The sequence below is a fragment of the Gymnoscopelus braueri genome (assembly GCF_963280865.1).
Source record: "Gymnoscopelus braueri genome assembly, chromosome: 13".
Taxonomy (NCBI): domain Eukaryota; kingdom Metazoa; phylum Chordata; class Actinopteri; order Myctophiformes; family Myctophidae; genus Gymnoscopelus; species Gymnoscopelus braueri.
This window is the reverse complement of record NC_137615.1, coordinates 2,548,632-2,573,612: the sequence shown is the minus strand read 5'-3', so window position 1 is coordinate 2,573,612 and position 24,981 is coordinate 2,548,632. Positions and strand designations below refer to the sequence as shown.

The 24,981-nt window shown below is 42.5% G+C and overlaps 2 protein-coding genes and 1 long non-coding RNA gene across 3 annotated transcripts in view; 1 reads left to right on the top strand and 2 right to left on the bottom strand.

Annotated features, from left to right (window-relative positions):
• nfe2l1a (nfe2 like bZIP transcription factor 1a) overlaps nucleotides 1-4,215 on the top strand; it is a 30,154-nt gene extending 25,939 nt beyond the window's left edge. Inside the window, exon 12 of the mRNA XM_080447445.1 lies at nucleotides 971-4,215. Within this exon, the coding sequence (XP_080303571.1) occupies nucleotides 971-1,343 (373 nt within the window). The 3' untranslated portion in view covers nucleotides 1,344-4,215. The remainder of the gene's footprint in view (nucleotides 1-970) is intronic.
• Nucleotides 4,216-8,725: 4,510 nt separating this feature from the next.
• On the bottom strand, nucleotides 8,726-10,380 carry LOC308098984. Its single transcript, XR_013934343.1, has 2 exons — nucleotides 8,831-10,380; nucleotides 8,726-8,777 (listed from the first exon to the last, which is right to left on the bottom strand). It is a non-coding gene; the product is annotated as an uncharacterized lncRNA (long non-coding RNA).
• A 1,621-nt stretch (nucleotides 10,381-12,001) lies between these two features.
• On the bottom strand, nucleotides 12,002-19,989 carry cbx1a (chromobox homolog 1a (HP1 beta homolog Drosophila); the record flags this gene model as incomplete). The annotated part of the gene is made up of 6 exons (XM_080447079.1): nucleotides 12,002-12,253; nucleotides 14,123-14,217; nucleotides 14,498-14,669; nucleotides 16,368-16,683; nucleotides 19,638-19,802; nucleotides 19,905-19,989. 6 exons carry the CDS (start codon nucleotides 19,987-19,989, stop codon nucleotides 12,103-12,105), a joined length of 984 nt encoding a protein of 327 aa, XP_080303205.1. The 3' UTR covers nucleotides 12,002-12,102.
• Nucleotides 19,990-24,981: the final 4,992 nt, after the last annotated feature.

Below are 24,981 nucleotides of genomic sequence, written 5' to 3'. Positions count from 1 at the left end.
TTACTAAACTCATTACAATATCACCTCGACGACCAACAACTCAGGTACATGCCTGTTACTAAACTCATTACAATATCACCTCGACGACCAGCAACTCAGGTACATGTTTACTAAACTCATTAAATATAATATCACCTCGACGACCAACAACTCAGGTACGTGCCTGTTACTAAACGCTTTAAAGACATGGTGAAATGAAAAATATGTTTTTCACACTTTTAGAGAATATCCGTGGTCATAATATGGAGATACCTAACAATGGATGCCAAAAGAAAATTTTTGGTGTATTCTTATTTCAAAAGTCCCTAAAAGGCCAATCTTAATTACTTCCTGTCAAACTAAAACGTACTGCGTGATGACATAGATATAGAATAAATATGAATCTTGATTTCATTCACCTGTGTGATTCCCATAGCTGCACGTTCCTCCATTTTAAGTTTTGAATCTCATTCAAGATGACGTCCAGACGGTGTATTACTCATTTTAAACTTAATCAGCACACTAGAATATGTATCTGAAAACATTATAGGTTAGAAATAAGCAACGTAGTTAACTAACATGCTTCACATTGACCGTCTCTCCCTTGGGCAGTGTGAGTGACAGGCCACAAACACTAGCCCTCTGCTGCGGTGAATGAGAGTTCAGCGTTCCATAGTCTGAAGGGATGCAACCTTTTGATTGGTTGAGATGCCATTTCAGACTGAAACTTAAAAATAAAATGACAAAAAATCCACGTCTTTAAAAGATGGCAAGATACAAGCTACAAGTCATATTCATACAACAGTGTCACGCGTCCTACAAGCCCACAACGTGCCGCGTCTCTTACGCGCTGTGGGCTTGTAGGTCTGATATTTTCGGTGCGCATAAATTAGGCTTTAGGTGGAATAGAAGTGTTTGTCTGTCTCGAGACACTGATGTGACAATAAAGTTGTTGTTTTTTTAATTGATTGTGATTGGTCTCCTTCTCCAGCCTCATCAGGGACATCCGCCGCCGCGGCAAGAACAAGATGGCCGCCCAGAACTGCAGGAAGAGGAAGCTGGACGTGCTGCAGGGACTGGAGGAGGAAGTGTCGGGCCTGAGGCGCCGCAGGGCCCGCCTCCAGCGCCACAGACAGGACGCGCTCAGGGACCTGCAGGAAATGAAGCGCCGCCTGGGCTCTCTGTACCAGGAAGTGCTGGAGCAGAGCGCCGGGCCCCTGGGGGCCGCCGAGCACCGGCTGCACTTCGGCCCCGACGGGGGGGTGTCCCTCGCTTTGCGTCATGAACACCACAGCCAGCAGGGGGCGGTGGTGCCACAGAACAACGGGAAAACCGGCAGGAAACAAAGAAACAAGAAGCAGTGAATAAAAACCAAGACTGACCCGCCGTCTCCGGTTCACTTCCTGTATCTGTGTGACGTACGTAGGTGGCCCCGCCTCTTTAGGAGACCAGAAGAAGAAGAGTTAGGTTGGAGTCTATTGAAGTGAACGTGAACACAGCGTCTGAACCATTCTTTATCTCCATGGTCACTGAACTAAACATTGGAGCCATTCTTCACACAAGCCACACCATCTTTCTAACATTCTGACACTAAAATGGCTTTTTTTCAGAAAGACGAATAAGGAGAAAATCTACTTTATTGTCCACCTGTCTCTGTCCCAGCAACACACTGTCACCAGATCTAGCACCAGCAACGGCAACAAAAAGGCTCAAAAGATGAGAAAATCTCTGCTTTGAGTGACGCTTGGAGACAGAGCCACCAGCCAATCGGAAGCTGTCGCTACGCATATACACTCCACACCACAGAAACACACAACAGGAAGTACACACCACAGAACAACACTACTGTACGGAAGTACACACCACAGAACAACACTACTGTACGGAAGTACACACCACAGAACAACACTACTGTACGGAAGTACACACCACAGAACAACACTATTGTATTTTAGTAGGGAATACTAGCTAGCAGCTGTAGGTGTGACGTTGATCATTATTGCGTTTTGACCGTACTGGTACTGGTGGATCTCTGGTTTGAAATCAGCGTTAGTGAGGAAGAGTCACTATAACACAGTGGACAAGGACTGGATCTGAACTCATTCACATTCATTCATCTGAAAGAAAGACTGCGTTTCCCACAATCCTCTCTGAACCTCAGGTCAAGTTCTTAAGGACATAAACCGGTGCCAGCAGGACATGTTGGTCGTCTTGTTACGTCCTTCAGCTCATTCTGCGCCGCTACGGTGGACTTTCTCCTTTCCCGGTGTTTGGCCCAGGTGGGCGTGGTTTTGAGGTTAGGTTTAGGCATAGTTTTTGTTCCATTGCTTCGGAGCTTCAACACGAACAACAGACGATAAGCTAAAACAAGCTAACAGACGCTAAGCTAACACACTGACAGTGGGCTGGATCCCATTGGTCAGTGAGTTGAGAGTTAATACACATGAGTGCCTTGCTCAAGGACACATGGGTGCAGTAGGTGTAGAACCTACAACCTGCCATGTACAGGTATATAGTGCCTTTATCCAAAGTGCATTACAGTGTGCATCACACGCACACGCACACACACACACACACACACACACACAGTTACAGTTACAATTACCCATTCAAACCGCAAAGGACTGCATACGCCACCTTGTGGCTGTTCTCGGCACGACAGAATGGACCTTTTCTTTTTATAGCCTATCTCTGTCATAAACACTCACACCTGTGCTGTGAGGGTTCAAAACAGTGGTGTGTTCTACCGTGTTACGCTATATACGTAGTATACCGGCCAAGAACATTTTGGGGGGAAAACTATACGGTCCACTAACCATCCGAGGAAGCGTTGTGGCTACTGGCTAGGTGATGTGTGGCTGTTGTTGTCTTCTTGAGGTGATAATGGCCGCTGGCCATTGGAGTTTCGAAGTAATTCACACATTAACTTAATAGAGCGGTTATTTCATTCGGTGACTACGCGTGCATGTGGGAGGGAATAATTATGGTATACCCTCTGCAAAAACCTAGAACACACCACTGGAACATCCATTATGGAACTCACACTTTTACACAGTTTCACTGTAACCTGATGTTTAACACAGCGCAACACTAATGATCCTGGAGGAAAACACACCTGTTACACACCCTTATGGGTCCATTTGGTTCCATTTGTACACTCTTGAGTTAAATAGGCTCTATGCACACACAGCAGCCATATAGTAAAGAAACTGGGCCTCTTCCTTACTTCCTTCACAGGTTGTTACCAATGACACTAATGAAGGCTCTGTTCCATTCTGCTCAAACAGAGTCAGGGTGTTGACTCACTGGAAACACTCTGCTACACCAGCGGGTCTCAAAATGTGGTCCAGAGACCCTCATGGTTCCTTGAGTTTAACTCTGAGAGTGTACGGTCCATTTGGGTTCCATTTGCACACTCTCAGAGTCATGGGGGTCCTGGAAATTAAAACGTTTGAGAACAACCCACAACTACCAACATTTACAAGGGCCTTTATAGGAGAACAAGCCCAAATGAAGTCACTTATTAGAAGCAGACTTGGAAACAGAGGTTGAATCTGTTGCTGACATTGAACTGATTTGCACATTGGAGCAAAGATAGTTCCTTAGTTTCAGTATTGTTTTGTTTGTTTTAAGTTCAAATGGTTTGTTTAATACCATAGTCTAAGAATGTTATTGTTATTATTATGAGTGAAGGTTTAGTAATGTTTGCACAGAACATAGCTGGTAGAAATACCAGAGGGACTGTTTTTACTTTTATACTTTTGAGTGCATTTCAGAACCTGTACTTTTTTTTCCACTTATACTTGAGGAAAGAAGTTGAGTCACTACTTCTATACCAGTGTTTTAAAAAGTATTTATACTAGAGTAAATATTGTGTACTTTTGACACCTGTGAAGCAGGGTACTTGAATGTGACACACAACACAATGCAGTTTAAACTGTGGATTAAATTAAGTATTTCATTAATTATCAGGATTATAGTTTCTCAAATGCAGTCTCTAAGTGAGTGATTTATTAAGTCAATTAGTTGTTTTAATCAAAAACACTTCAAAGTCTAGTAATGAACTGTTTTATTGGTTTAATAATCACCCATTCAAACAATGACTCTCAGTTAATGATAAAATGAACATGTCAGATACAGTGGATATTTAATAAGTTGTTTTTATGTGGATCAGTCAAAGTGCTTGCTGGTTATCAAGAACTTTGAACTGTTTTGGATGTACAGGAAATGTAAATAAATGAATGACTTAATATATTCCTGTTCTGAGTTAATATTTTAAAACTCTTCAGACTCCACCACACCTTCCTTTCCTTGGATCACTTTGATTTATTTTATAGATGTTAGTTCTACTTTGCAGATGTATGTTGGTTATTGTTATTTAGATGAATGGTTTTCAAACTGTGGGTCAGGACGCCCAAAGGGGCCCAAAGGGGGTCCAAAGGGGGTCCCCAAATGATTTAGGCAGATCCCCAGATGATTATCTTAATGTGCAACGTTGTTTCCTCACTCAACAGTAAACAGACCAACACACAGTATAAGTGTATACAGGGTATCTGCACATTTATAAAGAGACCATTTAAGGACTTTTAAGACCTTTTTAATACCGTGATTGTTTTTAAATAATTAACGCCATTACTGCATCAAACGTAATCAACAAACTATACTATAAAAAATGGTCTAACATTGGCCAAATTGTCAAATATTAGAGGCAAAAATAGACCATCTACAAGCTCACAGCGCCTCGCATTGTGAGGCATGTGAGCTGGCAGATCGGCTATTTTTTGTTCTCTCCTCCGCGTCATCAGTGCCCATGCCCTAGGTGGGGTTGGCGAAAGGGCCTTTCTGTGTGGAGTTTGCATGTTCTCCCCGTGTCTCCTAGGGTAGGTACCCTCACAAAAACATGCAGTAATCCTGGTCACTATACTGCCTCCCCCTGGCCAGCCGGGGCGCCTGATGGAGGGGAAGGGAACTGGTTGGAATAACGTGTTCCTTCCACGCGCTACGTCCAACCAGGGAAACTCTCCCCTGTCAGGTGACAAGAAGGTCAGTTGGCTCTCATGCATTGAAAGAGGCATGAGCTCGGCCCTGGCCTCCCTAGGTTGGCAGAGGGAAGGTAGTGCCCAGGATTACATAGACAATTGGCACTGGGTGTAAAAAATAGGGTTACAAAATCGCGGGATAAAAATGTAAAGGTAAAAAAGATCGGCTATTTTCACAATATTTATTGGTGGAACTGAGTCAAAACTATGTAATGTCTGCAATTCCAACACCTTGTCAAGGTGGGAGTCTCCAGTTCAAATATGATATAGACAGAAGATAGACAAACTGTCAAGTTGTCCACAGAAGTTATTTAGGTAGCACTTTGTTGTTCAGGTCTGGCATTTCATCATTTTAGGGTTTAAGGCCACTTGACCCTAAAATGTAATCGAGGTCACAGTGGCCCAATGCCAGGGCAGGAAAGGCCATCAAATAAAACAATGACTTTAGGATTCATCATTACAGAGATAACTAATATAATTAAATGCATTATTTTTTAATACGCAACTCTGTGAAATAAAAAAAGCTGTTTATTTCACAAAATAATGTGTCTGTATTTAAGAATTAGCAATATTTGTTGGAAGTTCATATCTACATGTTTTTAATTTAGCAGACGTCTTAATCCAGAGACTTACAGTAAACAAGGTAAACACATACATAGAATACAGAGAGACAGTGTAGTGTCTCAGTAAACTATAGGATCATAGAATACAGAGACAGTGTAGTGTCTCAGTAAACTATAGGATCATAGAATACAGAGACAGTGTAGTGTCTCAGTAAACTATAGGATCATAGAATACAGAGAGACAGTGTAGTGTCTCAGTAAACTATAGGATCATAGAATACAGAGACAGTGTAGTGTTTCAGTAAACTATAGGATCATAGAATACAGAGACAGTGTAGTGTCTCAGTAAACTATAGGATCATAGAATACAGAGACAGTGTAGTGTCTCAGTAAACTATAGGATCATAGAATACAGAGAGACAGTGTAGTGTCTCAGTAAACTATAGGATCATAGAATACAGAGACAGTGTAGTGTCTCAGTAAACTATAGGATAATAGAATACAGAGAGACAGTGTAGTGTCTCAGTAAACTATAGGATCATAGAATACAGAGACAGTGTAGTGTCTCAGTAAACTATAGGATCATAGAATACAGAGACAGTGTAGTGTCTCAGTAAACTATAGGATCATAGAATACAGAGACAGTGTAGTGTCTCAGTAAACTATAGGATCATAGAATACAGAGACAGTGTAGTGTCTCAGTAAACTATAGGATCATAGAATACAGAGACAGTGTAGTGTCTCAGTAAACTATAGGATCATAGAATACAGAGACAGTGTAGTGTCTCAGTAAACTATAGGATAATAGAATACAGAGAGACAGTGTAGTGTCTCAGTAAACTATAGGATCATAGAACACAGAGACAGTGTAGTGTCTCAGTAAACTATAGGATCATAGAATACAGAGACAGTGTAGTGTCTCAGTAAACTATAGGATCATAGAATACAGAGACAGTGTAGTGTCTCAGTAAACTATAGGATCATAGAATACAGAGACAGTGTAGTGTCTCAGTAAACTATAGGATCATCTGTAAACCAAGAACCTATAGCATCACTCTAAACAATTTACTATCAAATATGTACATTGAAACTATAGGATGCCAGGTAACACATGATGTTTACCTGGTATCCTAGTTACTTTGTAGCATTTCATTGTTTTTGCACTTTGATTAGAGTTCATTACGTTTACTCTAATCTTACATTTTGTACATCGCTGTGGATAAAAATCATCCGATAAGTGTTTTAAATCAGGGGTCTTCAATAGGGGGTCCTCAGAGTTACTACAGGGCATCCGCCAAATCTCTGTGATTTGATTTTTCTTTTTACATTAACCACTTGAACCCTATTATCCCTATTCTGAAGAGAACTTAAGCCAAAAGCAGCAGATCTACAAGCTCACGATGCCTATTTTCGGCAAAGAGGTTTGGTGTTGGTCTATGAAATCACACAATTATACAGTATGTAGTGGGGGGGGGGGGGGTCCCTGTTTCAGCTCGCTTTCAGCTAGGGGGTCCTTGGACTGAAAAACGTGGAAGACCCCCGTTTTAAATGATAAAGACGGTATTCTAACCACTTGTCCACATGCAAAAACATGCATCGATATTCAGTACACGACTTCCCAAGGGAAAACGTGTAAATGTTTATAAGCATTAAATAAATAACATATAGAAGTTAAAATCACCACAGACTGTATAGAGGCTTGCAAAAGCAACATGGAAGAAATACAATGTATGTGAAGTCGAAATGGGAATCTGAATTTAATATTGAACTGTCTGAGAGTGAGTGGCGTTCCATGTGTACAACACAACACTCTTCAACAAACTCTAAGCAATGGAGGGAGATTACACCTCAAATCAAAAGTAAACAACTGAGTAAACAGCAGTATTGTTGGAGAGAGAGTGTGGTCATCTGAACGCCAATCATTCACACATATTCTGGTCTTGTAAGAAAATACAGTCATTCTGGGACAGTGTTCTCCGGATTTTGGAGGAAGTAATGGGTTACAATATTGTCTGTGATCCCCCGATTTTATATCTGGGATTGACACCAGAGGACATAATAGGACACGAGGACGTTTACCCGTTCAAAATCTTGACACTGGCAGCTAAAAAAGCCATCACAGAGAAATGGCTGAAAACCCTCCTAGAGGAGCATTGGTGTGCTATTATTGAAGAAATATGTCTGATGGAAAAAATGACTTATAATCTAAGGATTAAGGCAGAGATATTTGAGAAACGTTGGGAGAAATGGCATCTGTATAAGAGTAAAAATGAATAGTGTATACCCCCCACCCTGTATTGTCCCTTTCCTTTTTTCTTTCCTTTTACTGTATTGTTCTTTACTGTATTGCTTTTTGTTTTATTTTTTTTTGTGATGTTCCTTTTGAATGTATGTTTTGTTGTCTGAAAAATAAAGACAAAGTTTAAAAAAAAAAAAAATCACCACAGACACAAGCCTTTTACAAAAAAAAAAAAGAGTATCTTTATTGTCCAAAACACAAACAATTTATAGTAGATCGCCGTGACAATGATTTTAGCCGAGGGCGAAACGAGAACACATGCAACAACATGACAGAACGCTTCTAGTCGTCTAAAAATACAGAAAAATAAACATTCAGACACAGAAGTAATATAAAGAATCTACATCTATCAGACCTCAGGTACAGACCACCGTGTCAAACCCTGCTCTCTGGCTCCCCCTGCAGCCTGCTGGGGGAGAACCACCCAGGCTGCCACAGAGATTGGGGGGGGGGGAAATGAAGGCGACCAATCAGAAAACTGCTTCTGTTTTTTGGGCTCTTTTTCCCCCCCCCAACAACTCCCACATCAAAAGGCTGGAGCTGGAGCACCAATAGGATTTTAGGGATCCGGAAACCGTAGCAACAACCCAGAGGAACCGAATCCAAAGTCCAGGGACCGGAATCGCCGTTCCGCCACATTTTGGAACCGTTTTTCCAGGAACCAGGTTTTATCACACCGGTCAGAGCTGTGTGTGGGACTTCTTGTCTGATATACTATTACATACCAATGGTTCTATGACTTTTTGGCTATTCAAAAATAGCAGATATACAACCTCATAGCGCAACACCGAGTGCCGCGCTATGAGAGCTTGTAGATCTGCTATTTTTGAAAAAAAAAAAAAAAAAAGAATCGCCACAGGTCTTAATGGGTTAATGTCAATGACCACTACCATGACTCTTGAGAGTGTACAAACGGAACCAAATTGTTGAATTTGGTTCCATTTGTACACCCTCAGAGTTAACAGACCTGTTAAGAGTCCTTTTGGTTCCATTTCCCATAATTAATGTATGCAATACTGTACGTATGATTGAGTTTGTGTTTATCAAAAAGTATAATGAAGGGCAAAAATAATATAGATTTAATTTAAAAAAAAAACATGTAGGAATCATTAAAGAGAACCGTTGTTGGAATTAAAAAAACACTGCAGTGCCGTATTCAAGCTGCCAGCGAGGGAGGGGCCAGGGAAGGGATTTGAACCAGCAACCGCACGCTCCGGGGGTCTGCTAACAGAAAAAAAAGAAAAGAGGAAAAAAAAAAAGCTACTAAGCTAACGTTAACACAATGCTAATATTATTCACCAACACACGTCCGGGCTGCGTTCAACACACGCAACAACAACGTCACGACGAAAACGTCTAACCCAAAAAGTACACTTAGAAGAGGAAGGGGAGTCATCGTTTAACACTGGATATATAAAACTTAAACGGTTTAAAAAGCGGCGGTGAAGAGCCTCATGCGCACAACTGGTTAATATGTTCCGACACGGGGAGGGAAGTTTACCACTTCCGGGTCAAAAGAAAAAAAGAGCGGGAAAATAGTTTATTTTTTTCCCCCAAGGTTCAAGGAATGCAAAATGGAAAAACCTAAAAAAATATCTTTAGAAACGTTGAAATTGTTTGTCTTGAACGTGGCTCGGATCACGAAGGCTAAAACCACACAGCCTGCTCTGGAGTTTGTGTGGGAAGAGGAAGAAGAAGAAAAACGACGTCCGATTTTTAAAGGAGTACTTCACCCCGAAAATTACTTTAACCCATTAAAACCGGGAAAGCATCTGTGTCATTTTAGATTTTTTGCCTTGGCTATTCAAAAATAGCAGATGTGCAGCAAGCTCACAACGAGTTTAGACTGATCTGCTATTTTTGAGCATCTTTGGAAAAATCGTGTGAGAACTACTGATTCAGAAGGCATTTTGTAGGATCGGCCTCAGGGTCTTAATGGGTTAAATGTTTTTCCCTTTGGAATTCATGGACAAACTCCATGGTTTGTGGCGTTCCTGAATGAAGAATGTAAAAATGAAGAGAACGTACTTTCAGATCTCCTCCAGGTGTAAGAAATGAGGTTGGAACTGCGTTGGAGGTATGGATATACATGAATTAATTAACTCATTAATTAATTAATTAATTAATCTACAGGGAACACGGGTGGTTCCACAGGACACAGTGACGTAATGAAGAAACAGCACCAACAAGACTCATTAATGCACAGTTGTTTTTTTTAACAGTTATAATAATAAAAAAAGATGGGTGCTCAGGTCAGGGGTGTCTCCAGGCACAGGGTGCTGCTGCCACCCACAGAGGAGGAGGAGGGTGCCCCACGAGGGTGCCCCCCCTTTATGGGGGGGGGCAACTCAATCTATGTTATGATAATAAAATAAAACCAACCGTTTTGACTCAATCTCCATGTATTATTAGTAATAAAATAAAACCGTTTTGACTCCAGTTATTATTAACCCATTAGGACCTGGAACGCGTCTGTGTCACTTTAGATTTCTCAAAAATAGCAGATCTACAAGCTCATAGCCGCGCTATGAGCTTGTAGATCTGCTATTTTTGAATCTGCTAGATTTTTTTCAAAAAACCAACCGTTGGAGATGTCTAGGGAAAAAAAGCATAAAATGCACCGACTTTGGCATTCAATCAACTGGACTGGACTATTAACTATAACAACTAGATATTAATGTATTAGTCATTATTCTATCTATTACTTTGTCCATTTATTAAATCATTGAGAAGTGTGTTTTATAAATGTTTATTTTATCAACAAGTCAACGTGGGGGAAAAAAATAGATTTTTTAAAATAATGGACAAAAAATCGATTCGTGTGATTAAACTACTTGATTTTATACTTCGTGGTACAACGGTGTTGCGCAAAAAAAATAAAACAGCGAAAACAGGAGATCTGCAAGCTCATAAGGCAGATTTATGTCACTATATACGGTAATGACACGCCCAAAATATCAATGTCAGGTTTAAGGTTGTTCACCAAAACAATCGATTTGATTCAAATCGATTTAAAAAAGCGTGATATGAGATTAGACATGGTCTGGATATTTCAGATATCATGATGCGACATTTTTCCCCTGGTTTTAGTCACTTTATGCCCTATTTTGTATTTTCAAAAATGTTCAAAAAAATAGCAGATCTACTTGGTGGGCGTTAACACATGCTGCAATGCGAGCACTCTGGAGATGATATCCAAAGCTTGTAGATCTGCTATTTTTGGGTGCCCGACTCTAGTCTAAAAATCTTGTTGTCTTGATAAAAAGGGTCACCAAACATCAGTTGGAGGTTCTTATTCTGGTGGAAATAAAATAAAATAAAAAATAAAACATAGCTGACGAAACAAGTGTAACCTTTGTCGTCTGGTTGGTTGGTTGGTTTCTCGTCTGGAGTAACCAATGAAAACGTTTAAAATCTCCAGCCGAGAGGAGATGTTCACAGCCTGGTACCACATCTTGATGGCCAGCAGTTAGGCAGAGAGACACAGAGATGGAGAGAGAGAGAGAGAGAGAGAGAGAGACAGAAAGAGAGGTTTCCATGGATTCAGTCCTAATGTTCGTTAACAAATCACCCACAACGCATCGTCACCAGAGTTTCGTCCAATGAAAGGACAGAACTCTGTGTCTGCGGGGACCAGCACCAGAAGCAAAATAAAATGAAATGAAATAAAGGTTTGTCAAGTTTGTAACATTCATAACAGCTGCTCTCCCTTCAACAACACCAAATAACAGCTAAAAGGTTTGAACCTTATAAATGTATTGTTGAACAAATACGGACGGTTATTATTATTATTTATGTATTCAGACTATGTGCTAAAAAAAACATACATGCTTCAGATTCATCACAAAGCTTGTATTTTTTTATAGCACAATAAAAAGTATGAAATATATATACTGTATATAGTTATGTGTTCCAGAATCAACTGTCTGTCCACCTCTGTGCATCTCTCCATCTCTCTAGTCCAGAGGTTCTCAAAGTGAGGTTCCGGGGACACTCTGGGGTCCTTGAGGGGGTTCCAAAATGGTCCCCCGACAGGCCTCTCTGAGAGCGTACACATGGAACCAAACGGACCCTCGAGGGTCCGTTTGGTTCCATGTGTACGCTCTCAGAGTTACGGGGAGGTCGTTGAAATTAAAAGAAGTTTGAGAACCACTGCCCTAGTCTTTCTTCACCTCCTCCGTCCCCTCCATCTCTCTAGTCTCTCTCCTTCACCTCCTCCGCTCTAATCTTTCTTCTCCTCCTCTTTCTTGTCCTCCTCCTCGGTGGGGTAGGAGTGCCAGGTCAGTCTCTCCTCGTAGAAGGAGATCACCACCTGGGGGCACTTGCCGTTGGCCTCCTTGGCGGGAACCAGGTCGGCCTCGTCCGAGTTCTTCCTGTTCACACAGGAAGTGGGATAGAGGACAGAGCGATGGACAGAACCAGACGGGAGAAGAGGGAGGGAGGGAGGGAGGGAGGTGGAGAGGTAGAAACGGTACGGTCAGTTTATTCAGTAAATCACTAACAAAAAAAAAGGCATGGGTTTCCGAGGCTAGTAAATCACAAAATCAGGGTGGAGGTGTGTGTGTTTGTTTACGTAAAAAGGTATTACTATATTTTTTAGATACAAAATGCTGTCAGAACCTTCTCTAAAACACTCTGGACAACGCTCCACACGTCCTAGACTCTTCTCTCTTCTCTAAAACACTCTGGACAACGCTCCACACGTCCTAGACTCTTCTCTCTTCTCTAAAACACTCTGGACAACGCTCCACACGTCCTAGACTCTTCTCTCTTCTCTAAAACACTCTGGACAACGCTCCACACGTCCTAGACTCTTCTCTCATCTCTAAAACACCCTGGACAACGCTCCACACGTCCTAGACTCTTCTCTCTTCTCTAAAACACTCTGGACAACGCTCCACACGTCCTAGACTCTTCTCTCTTCTCTAAAACACCCTGGACAACGCTCCACACGTCCTAGACTCTTCTCTCTTCTCTAAAACACTCTGGACAACGCTCCACACGTCCTAGACTCTTCTCTCTTCTCTAAAACACTCTGGACAACGCTCCACACGTCCTAGACTCTTCTCTCTTCTCTAAAACACTCTGGACAACGCTCCACACGTCCTAGACTCTTCTCTCATCTCTAAAACACCCTGGACAACGCTCCACACGTCCTAGACTCTTCTCTCTTCTCTAAAACACTCTGGACAACGCTCCACACGTCCTAGACTCTTCTCTCATCTCTAAAACACCCTGGACAACGCTCCACACGTCCTAGACTCTTCTCTCTTCTCTAAAACACTCTGGACAACGCTCCACACGTCCTAGACTCTTCTCTCTTCTCTAAAACACTCTGGACAACGCTCCACACGTCCTAGACTCTTCTCTCATCTCTAAAACACCCTGGACAACGCTCCACACGTCCTAGACTCTTCTCTCTTCTCTAAAACACTCTGGACAACGCTCCACACGTCCTAGACTCTTCTCTCTTCTCTAAAACAACCTGGACAACGCTCCACACGTCCTAGACTCTTCTCTCTTCTCTAAAACACCCTGGACAACGCTCCACACGTCCTAGACTCTTCTCTCTTCTCTAAAACACTCTGGACAACGCTCCACACGTCCTAGACTCTTCTCTCTTCTCTAAAACACCCTGGACAACGCTCCACACGTCCTAGACTCTGCTCTCTTCTCTAAAACACCCTGGACAACGCTCCACACGTCCTAGACTCTTCTCTCTTCTCTAAAACACCCTGGACAACGCTCCACACGTCCTAGACTCTTCTCTCTTCTCTAAAACACTCTGGACAACGCTCCACACGTCCTAGACTCTTCTCTCTTCTCTAAAACACCCTGGACAACGCTCCACACGTCCTAGACTCTTCTCTCTTCTCTCTTCTCTAAAACACCCTGGACAACGCTCCACACGTCCTAGACTCTTCTCTCTTCTCTAAAACACCCTGGACAACGCTCCACACGTCCTAGACTCTTCTCTCTTCTCTCTTCTCTAAAACACCCTGGACAACGCTCCACACGTCCTAGACTCTTCTCTCTTCTCTAAAACACCCTGGACAACGCTCCACACGTCCTAGACTCTTCTCCCTAATATTTCAGGCCCTGGTTTAGGGTTCAAAATAGCAAGAGAGACAAAGGTCTTTTTTTTCTCCAAGATTAGCCACCCTGACCTGTTGCTGTGCTCACAAGCATAGAAATACCCACGTGTGTGTGTGTGTGTGTGTGTGTGTGTTCAGTCAACCCACCATTTCATCAGGAACATCAGTTCTCCACTGGAGTCTGTGGCTCCGATGATTCTCTCAGGTTGTAAACCTCTTCCAAAACCTCTGGCCTTCTCACCCTGATGGGGGGGGGGGGAAGAGAGAGAGAGAGAGAGAGAGAGAGAGAGAGAGAGAGAGAGAGAGAAGAGAGAGAGAGAGAGAGAGAGAGAGAGAGAGCGCAATGAGAAACAATGAGAGAGAGAGAGAGAGAGACAGAACGACAATGAGACAAACAATGAGAGAGAGAGGGGGTGATTGACTTAAGACATCTTTATTGACAATGAAACAATACATAGTGTATATACAGATACATACACACATAACACACATCTCCTCTATCCTCGTTTCCTTTCCTCTCACCTCATCCTTCTTCCTCTTGCTCGCTCTCTCCTCTCCATCGGTGGGGGCATCGCTGGCTGCCTTCCTCTTGCCTTCCTTCTTCTTCTCCTCCTTCTCTTTGTGTTTGGTCATGTACTCAGCGATCAGGTCTGGACAGTCCAGGTTGTCCTGAGGCTCCCACGTGTTGTCCTCCCTGCACACACACACACACACACACACACACACAGTTTGTATCACTATATTTGTGAGGACCTCCATGATTTTTAACTGTAAAGGTCCTTACACACCGGGGCGATTTTTTTCATGCGAATAATACGTTTTTTAAAAAACCTTATAAAGTCAATGCAAGCTTCCACATCATTTTCGCGGAGCGAAAAAAAACGTCTTTTAATTATTCGCATATTCGCCGGTGTGTAACCGCCTTAAGCCTGAAGCCGAAAGCTACCCCGTCTACAAGCTAACATCATCACTTTAAGTCATGAGGCCGCTGGAACCCACGGCCGGAAACAAGAGCGCCGGTGCATCTCCAAAGTTATTCCCCTGGTTTTAAAATGTGTAGTACTGGTTGGCAGAGGGAGTGTAGCGCCCAGGATTACATAGACAATTGGCACTGGGTGTAAAAAATAGGGTTACAAAATCGTGGGATAAAAATTTAGACTTAAAAAAAAAAAAAAAAAGGTGTAGTACTGGTCCATTCACCCAAGGCTCACACATTTTTTTTCTCCGATTCTCCATCACCCCCCTACGTCTTTTAAAGCCACCGGCGGGTGGATCGTTGTGGAGAATAATATTCTATGATTTTTCAAAGGTTAGTGAAAACGCTCGGCATCGCTGGCAAGGTCAGCTGTAGACCATGTTTTAACTCTGACAGTTAAAGAGTTAATGGATTTTTTTCTTCTTCCCAAGATCAGTGGTTCTCAAACCATTTAATTTCAAGGACCCCCATGACTCTGAGAGTGTACAAATGGAACCAAATGGACCCTTACAGGTCTGTAACTCTGAGAGTGTACACATGGAACCAAATGGACCCTTACAGGTCTGTAACTCTGAGAGTGTACACATGGAACCAAATGGACCCTTATAGGTCTGTAACTCTGAGAGTGTACACATGGAACCAAATGGACCTGTGAGGGTCCATTTGGTTCCATTTGAACACTCTCAGAGTTACAGTCCCGTAAGGGTCCATTTTGAACCCCCTCAAGGAACCATGAGGATCCCCTGACCACACTTTGAGAACCACTGTCCTAGACTCTTCTTTTAGATCACACACTGGTCATCGGATCGGTATTCGGTATCGACCGATACGCCAAAGTTATGGAAAATGGGAAATGGGTATCAGGAAGGAAGACACGATAATCTGTCCATCTTCTAGATGTTCTATAGCACTGCCACCAAGGAATGGAATAGTCTAACCCCATCCCTCAAAAAATGCAGTTCGCTGGGCTCATTCAAAACAGCCCTAAAAACCCATCTTTCTGGAGGCCGAAAGAGGAGATAGTACCAGTTTCCCTGTAGACAGACGACCCCCCCCCCCATCCTCTTTTTTGTACATATTTTGTATTTCCTCATGCTTTTTTTGTATATAATTTTTATTTTTCCATGCTTCCCCCCCCTTTTTTTGTACATATATTTTTTAAATGCTTTTTCTTTTGTACATAGTGGTACTTTTTCTGTATTATCTGTATTTTCATGTTGATTTTTGAACTGTTTGGTTGCTACTATATATGTCTATGAAATTAACTCAAGGACCCCAACGGAAACAAGTCCGCAAGGACTTTTTTGGCCGGACCTTTTAGACAAAAGCATTATAAATGTAACTGTGTTGTTTTACATTCTTTTGCCTAATAAACATTTCAATCAATCAACGTTATGGAGAACAAACAGAACTCACTCAGAGAAGCCCTTCCATTTGAGGAGGAACTCCACCCTTCCTTTGACCACCCGTCTGTCCAGAACCTTCTCCACCACATACTCCTCCTCCTCCTCTTCCTCGGGGGCGGCCCCTCCCTCCCCCGTTGCTGCTGCTGCTGCTCCTGCCGCCGCCGGCGCCGCGGCCGCAGCGGGCTTTACCGCCGCGTCCGGTGCTCCTGCTGCCGCCGCCGCCGCCGTCGTCGCCGCCGCCTCGGCCGCAGGCTCCGCCGCTACCGCCTCCACCACCTCCTCCTCAGGCTTCTTGGCCTTCTTTGCCGCTGTGGTCGCCAGCTTGACTGAGTGGTGTCAGCGCCTCTAGTGGACAGGAGAATATGGTTTATTTCACAGGGTGACCGGATGTTCCAGGAAGTTGCATCTATTTAAAAGGATCTCTGGCTAATAAGCCTTAATACATTATAATACATTAATTGCCCTCCATAACTGAAATAAAATAAAATCACCTTAAATATTGTATTTATTTCAGAAACTCAATAGGGACTGCTTCCGACGCAAGTTGATGATGTCATTCGTCCATTTGTGGTCCAGCACTATGGAATTTATGGAATGCATGTTCTAATAAAATGTATTAAAAATGTTGCTTTGATGCTCATAGTAACCTGAGGAAGTATTAGGTTTTTAGGTTTTATTAGCACATGCATTCATTCCATAGGGTTAGACCACATATGGACAAATGACATCATCAACTTGGAGCGGTCCCTATTGAGTGAAAGACGTACCATTTCTAAAATAAAATTAAAATTTTTGTTACATAGGGCAATTGTACAATGTATTAAGGCATATAAGGCCTATTAGCCAGGGATCTTTTTAAAGAACATTTTAATACCGATTAGGACAAAAGATAAGACATTTATCCAGTGATAAAAATATGAAAGGAAATTTGAGAGAGAATAAAGGTCTGTTTGCACCAGTATTAACCAGAGCTTGTGACTCAATAATAACAACAGGTAATAATAATAATAATAATAATAATAATAATAACTACATTGGAACACAGTTAGTTTTTGACATAAAAGCTCTCCACTCGACAGCACCAATATGCAGTGATTATATTTGTTGACGTTTGGGCCTGATGGCCTTCCTCACAATGAAATGTCCATCATGTTAGATTTCTTTAAATGTTACCATGTGTTTTTAAAGCCCACAATGGGCTGGCAACACCCTATATATCCCAGCTGCTTCGTCCCCCCGATCCCACTAGGTCACTGGTTCTCAACCAGTGGTCCGGGGACCACCAGTGTTCCTTGAGGGGGCTACCAGGGGGTCCCCAGCAAAATGAGTTAACATAGCGTCACAATCACTTTAACCACTTAGCTTTGGCTATTAAAAAATAGCAGATCTACAAGCTCAAAGCGCGGCACCGAGTGCCGCGCTTTGAGCTTGTAGATCTGCTATTTTTGAAATCTTGAAAATGTGTGCAAATCTTTGAATATATTAATTTTTCAAAGAGAACATTTTTAACTCAAATCTGTGCTTCTGGGGGGTCCCTGGCACAAAACATTTTCAGATGGGGGTCCGTGGCCAAACGTATATCAATTTAGGGGTCCTTGGCATGAAAAAGGTTGAAAACCACTGCACTAGGTCACTTAAAACCAGTTGAGCCACTCTAACCCTATATATACACATTGGCTGACGTGTTGACGAGCTTGTAGATCTGCTATTTTCAAAACATCTTGAACATAAATTGAACACGTTTTAACAACACAAATCTTGTATGGGGGGGGGGGCGGGGACCCTGGCACAAAGTATTTTCAGATGGGCTCAAATACATTCATTTAATTTGGGGGTCCTTGATATGAAAAGGTTTGAGACCCACAGGCCGCCTAGCGGAGTTTTTTTTGCCTCAGCGGCCAAACTGAATGAATGGAGACGATCAGGGATCCATGTGAACACAATGAATGAGAATCATTATATTCACTTTATAAAAGACTTTTCCCTCCCATTATTGAAGCATTATTTTACACCTTGGCTATTCAAAAATAGCAGATCTACAAGCTCATAGCGCGGCACCGAGTGCCGCGCTATGAGCTTGTAGATCTGCTATTTTTTAAAAGTGTGAAAATATCTGCAAATCCTTGAATACATATTGTTTTAAAGCGAACATTTTTAACTCAAATCTTTGCTTCTGGGGGTCCCTGGAACAAAGTATTTTGAAAAGGGGGTCGGCGGCCAAATACATATCATTTTGGGGGTCCTTGACATGAAAGAGTTTGAGCAACCACTGATATAGAAACATTAGTATTTTCAGAAAACTGTTGGGATTTAGAAGACATCTGTAGAATGGGCTTCAGGTCTTAATTTGACCCTTCAGTCTAGCCTAGTCGGGTCCTATGTCATCGTTTTGGTTTGTATGCCTTTACTTTGCTTTTAACCCCCTGTAGCACTCTGAGAGTCACAGGATTGTTAAATGCTTTATAAATAAAATGCATCATCATTATTATAATTATTATTATTACTGTTATTATTATAGATGGAATTTATGCCACTTGTAACTTTCTTTATCATTATAAACCACAAAATATGCATTTATTTGTTTCACTCCAATATCAACCAACAACAAACATATTACAGTAAAAGACTAAAATCATTGCCCAGAGCTGAACAGTAGGGGGTCCAGGGACCCCCGGGGGTCCTTGGAGAGAGAGAGGGGGGAGGGGTTCCTCACAGGTAAAAAACCATAGGAGTTTAATTTAACTAGAACTGGCTGAATATTGAATAACAAACCTTACAGTTACAGACAAAAGGCAGAATGCATAAATATGATTATTAACATCACTCTACTAGTAAACACTAGATACACAACTCTACTCTTCCCTCACGCACGGCTCGTGCACATTAACATCTTTTCAGACCAACGAGGGTCTACAGATCTGATCAAAGCATCAGTTCAGGATCCATCCATAGCATGAGGGTCTACAGATCTGATCAATGCATCAGTTCAGGATCCATCCATAGCATGTAGACAAAAACACATACAATACACATGAGAGAACTTGCTTCTCTGTTATTCGATAAAATCTATATAATAATGTCTTACAGATCAATAATCTATAGTTTACATATCGTCCACACACACACACACACACACACACACACACACACACACACACACACACACACACACACACACACACACACACACACACACACATGCATCCTGCAGGAAGCAACATGGCCGTTAGCCTGTTAGCCTGTTAGCAGCTAACACACACAAACACAGCATGAAGCTCACCTTTAATATGAAACAAACAGCTGGATGGAGACAGAGGACCGTTGGTTCCAGAACCTTCTGCTTTGTACCAGAAGAACGGAGAGCAGAACCAGCAGAACCCAGAGCCAGGCTGTTTGATGTGGAACCAATAGACCAATGGACTGAAGAAGAACCGCGCTCGCGCTGCTGTGGACAGAACAGACACAACAAAAACCTAGCTAAAACCCTGATCCCATAGCCCGGAAGGACACCGAGCGCTGCGATTGGCTGCTTGAGCTCCCTCCAAACGATGGGCTGTGCTGTGATTGGTTGTTTTGGGGACCGTGTGCCGAATGAAGTGGGTCAGGTTCCGCCTCGTAGGTTGTTTGCGCATCCGGTCTAGAGCGGATACGGAAACGGAATGTTTGCGTGCATGTGTGTGTGCGGTGGAAATGAGCGGATATAGTTAGGCGGGCTCCAGATATTCTCATTATTCTTATAAACAGAATAACAATAAAACAAACCCCCAAAAATGTATTATACTCCTCGCAAAGGACAACAATAGATCATTTATTAACAAAATCTGAGATATTAGTGTCAATGTCAGTGATAGTGATTAGCTTATATACCGTTAATTTAATAATACATTTAAATCATAAGAATATGACATGATGAACTCTGAACAGTAAAAATAAAATAAATGGTGAGCTCGTGATTTCAGGTGGTTGCCATGACAACCTTACCAGCCAGTCACAGCGGGCTGAGTGGCCCTCTGGGCTATGGGATCTCCGGTGAGAAAGCGAGAGAGAAGCGGCATGGATGGAAATGGCTGCCTGAAGACCCCCGCCCCGCCCCCTGGCCCCTGCCCCGCCCCCATGAGCAGCACAAGACAATCTAATGAATTAACTACCCAAGCACTATTAGAAAGATATTGATAAAATAAAATAAAAACATTTTAAATAACTTTTCTAAACGTTTTGAATACAAGCTCACAATGCATCACGGTGTGAGTGAGGCATTGTTGAGCTTGTACATCGGCTATTTTCACTATTTCTTAAATATTTTTATCTTATTATTTTTTCTTAACATTTCTGAAATTCTTCAGTATAAGATTTGGGTTTTTTTCCAGATTTTTTTTTCTTTCTTTTTTTTTTAAAATCTTTTGAAATAATAATTTTAAAAAATGACATTTTAATCGTGAGACATTGGGCATTGATACATCTCATGGCTACCTGCACAAAGGACTGAGCCAGTTGTTTGTGAGGATGAATCTTCTGTGGTTAAACTATCCCATTGTCTGTTGCTGGAGGGGGGGGGGGGGGGGTCGGCCAGATTAGCCTCCAGCTACTTCCTCATTCCTCTTACCACTTACCACCACCTCCTCCTCCTCCTCCTCCTCCTCCTCCTCCTCCTCCTCCAGTGTAACAACAGAGCAGCTTTCTTCACCAGCTTGTTCAGAATGTTATGGCTGTTTTCCAGGCCTGTCTTAATGCACAGGCTTTTTAGGGTCTTCAGACCCAGGGTACCAAGCTGGAGGGAGAGATCAAACACCTGGGGAAAAAGACAAAAAAGTAAAACAGTAGTGAAATATAGCTCTAGATTGTTGCCGAAATGTGTCGGCAGCAGCTCCCCACCCTCACCTCGATTGATTGATTGATGTACTTTTATTTAGTAAGACATGAGAATCACAGTACATGGAAGTACAAATTCACAATACAAGGTCTACTAAACTGGAAGACTCATTAAGCACTGAGCTTGTTTAAGATGAGAACCCCAACTCGCTGTTGAAAAGCAATGAAAACGGTAGGATTTTGTAAAACCATATAAAATGGCAGGTAAATGGTGCGCTTTTATCCAAAGCATAACCTTCCAGTTCCCATCTGGACACTCTACCCCTGAGCCACTGCCGCCCCATATTTGTTGCGTGTTACATGGTAGCCCTGTGTATGTACTTTTGGAGTAATGTATCCTCTCAGTGTTACTGTTGAAATGAACCCTCAGCATGTCAATGCGTTTAGGAACAGATAGGTGTGTCCAGACCAGAGGAACCAAACAGTGTTTTGACTCCAGTGCATCTGCGTGTTTCTCACAATAGAGAGATAGGAGGACATAACAACCCTGCTGTTATGAGAACCTGTGTGTGCTCAGTGTGTGTGTGTGTGTGTGTGTGTGTGTGTGTGTGTGTGTGTGTGTGTGTGTGTGTGTGTGTGTGTGTGTGTGTGTGTGTGCCGCGCTTGCGTGAGAGAGAGAGAGAGAGAGAGAGAGAGAGAGAGAAAATCAATGTCAGTGAAATTCCTTGTTGTGCGAGCTCTCAACATTACAGTTACAGGAAGAGTTAGAATAGAGAAGAGACAACAGAGAGCAAAGGAACACGGCACAACAATTACAGGAAGGTACAACCCTCGTAGGGTCCTCGGGTCCTTTTAACCCGGTTTAACATTTTCAACATGAATTAAAAGTATGTAAAACATTTTTGTTCTCTATGAAACTTCTTCTATTTGCCTTATTTACTGTACTAAACATGTGATATGAAAATGAAAATTTTCATTTTCATGAAAATGAAAATTTTCACCCAGGGCCTTCGGGTCAAAGTGACCCGAAGGCCCTGGGTGTGACTAAAACACGAAGACCCTACGAGGGTTAAATCAAATATATATAAAAGTGAAATACACGTACGGTGCATAAGAACAGCAGCAGGGATGTGAAATCACAGTTTCTTCTCCTTACTGGTTCCCCAAGCTCTGTGACCTCTGACCTGCCCCGGTCAGGACTGCAGATTGACTCATATTCCATCACGGTCTGAAAACTCACCTCACAGACTCCACCGGGGCAGCAGTGGCTCAGGGGTAGAGTGGCCGGGTAGAGTGAACTGGAAACCGCAAGGTTCCCAGTTCGATCCCGGGCTGGGGCGCTCCCCCAGAGTTAGTGTCGAAGTGTCCTTGAGCAAGACGCTGAACCCCTAATTGCTCCCGATGAGCAGGTTGGTGCTTTGCATGGTTTCCTCCGCCATCGGTGTATGAATGTGTGGGTGAATGTAATGCACAATCTATGTAAAGCGCTTTGGATAAAAGCGCTATATAAATGCACCATTTACAGACTCCACTTCACAGAAGCTGCTGGTGAGACAGGCTTCAATTTCATTGCGACAGACCACAAGGTTTTTAGTTTGTACAGCCTCTTGCTAACGAGTGTTATTCTCTTGCAGAGAAGACATTCTATTGGATTTAGCTATTATTCTTTGCTGAATTGATATTTTTTTTATTGCCACGTATGTGTGTGTATCAGAGTGGCTCAGAGCCTCTCCCCCGGCCACGGGGGATTCCCTCTGAGTCTAGTGGTTAACAGTGACAATGTTTTTCTCTGGCCACCAGGCTGCAGCAGTACAAGGAGAAAGAGCAAAAACACCATCACTGTGATGTAAAAGGCCAAGGAGTGACTGTAAAGGACTGCACCCAAAGAGCTTATGTGGAGTGATTGATAGACAGACAGACAGACAGACAGACAGACAGACAGATAGACAGACAGATAGATACCCAGGTCTCACCCCTCCGCCACCACCTCCATACCATCCAGTTTACACCCATCCTATCCATGTCTTGAATACTCAGAAGAAGCAAGCTGACGAAGTGAAGGTGACTTGTTCGCCTCTCTTGCTCCTGCTAGCGTCTCTGTTGCTCTGTTCAACAGAGCAGGGAGTGTCACTGCTTCAGTTTCCCCCTTACCTCTGTCAGAGCCTTGTGTTAGAGAGTTGCGCCAATGAGGGGGCAGAAACAGCACAGGTCACGTGGTTCATGTAAACTGGAAATAGTTACAAGGAGCCGTAGACTTCAATGCATTCCATGAATTTCCGGTTTAGGGCTTTGTCACTATTCACCAATAGACGGCTATGTGGAAGACCTGGCCCGAAGAAGTGAACGCTAGTGTCACAACTCTCTCTCTCTCTATGGGTCTGACCTCTGTACGCTGTCATAGCTATTAAACCACACCCCAGTCACCAAATCGCCCTCGGTGATTTACCGGTGGTTAATCTGTATTTTAATTCTAGATCTTCCCACGGGTCCTTTCTGTGTTCACCAATTTATTTTAGCCGTATGTAAAGCTGAAATCCAGGACTTCTCTGATTTCTCCAACTGCAATCGGCTGTTTTCACTACTTTTGCTCAACACTGTTGTACGACAAAGTAGGGCATTCATTTATGGGGGGAAAAAGAGTTGATACATGGAGATACAAGGTCCCTGTCTGACATGACAGCAACATTATATCATATCTATGGAGGAGGACACACTTCATGCTCAATTATTGCACAGACATGATGTGTGGCTTTACATGAATTCAATTATCCCTCCCACCCCCTACATGACACTGTGAAAGGCCAGAAAAAGCTCCTTTAGCAACAGACTGAAACACCTAAGTTGCAAGAAGGAGCGCTATAGGAGATCTTTCTGCCTACAGCAATAAGACTGTACAACTCCACATCTGGTTGGCTTGATCAGGCTGATCAGGCTGTTTAGGCTGTTTAGGATGAGGGATGTGGGATGCAAGCCATCGGACTCTTTAGTAGTGTTTGGTCTGTGAATTGTCAATTTTTTAATATTGTAGGTTGACTATGCTTAGATGCCTATTTTAGATGTTTTTTATTACTATAATGTGTTTTTATTGATGTCTCTATGAGAGTTGCTGTAACACCTTAATTTCCCCTCGGGATGAATAAAGTACCTAGTACCTACCTACCTACCTACCTACCCTACCTTATGGTGCTGGAGTATGCAGGAAGGCTCACTCCCCTACAAAAACACAAGTGCGCACACACATGCACACGTGCAAACACTCACTCATATGCACAATAAACTAACAGCTATAACTAACTAACATTCATGTTAACTCTTTTATCGGCTGGTATCAAAGACTTTAGTTTGGAGCCAATTCCAAAAGGCTATTATTGCATTTACAACAGTTGCTGCTTCAGGGCTTCAGACAAGCTATAGGGCCCCTGTCATATTTTTCTCGACCTACTGTTGGTCATTTTACGATCAGCTAATTTTGTGAGGAGATTTGTGAGACATTATTGAACCATGCTTTGGTGGCATGAGGCATGTCTTTCCTTCTTCTTTTTTTGTCTGAACCATGGCTCATTGGGGAGAACCCTTCCCTCCTTTTTTCATCATATATTTGAGTATAATTTTCAGGTTCATAATTACCCAACACGTAGCTCAAATAACCTTAGACCCCCAAAGGCCCGTACCTCTCAAACCCAGTTTAATATAGGCTTCAGAGGGTCAAAAATATGGAATTCTCTGCCATTACATCTATGGAAGTTGTCTTCTCACCAATTTAAGAAGGTTCTATCTAAAATCGCTTCTCTTAACAACCAAATACTTTCCATATG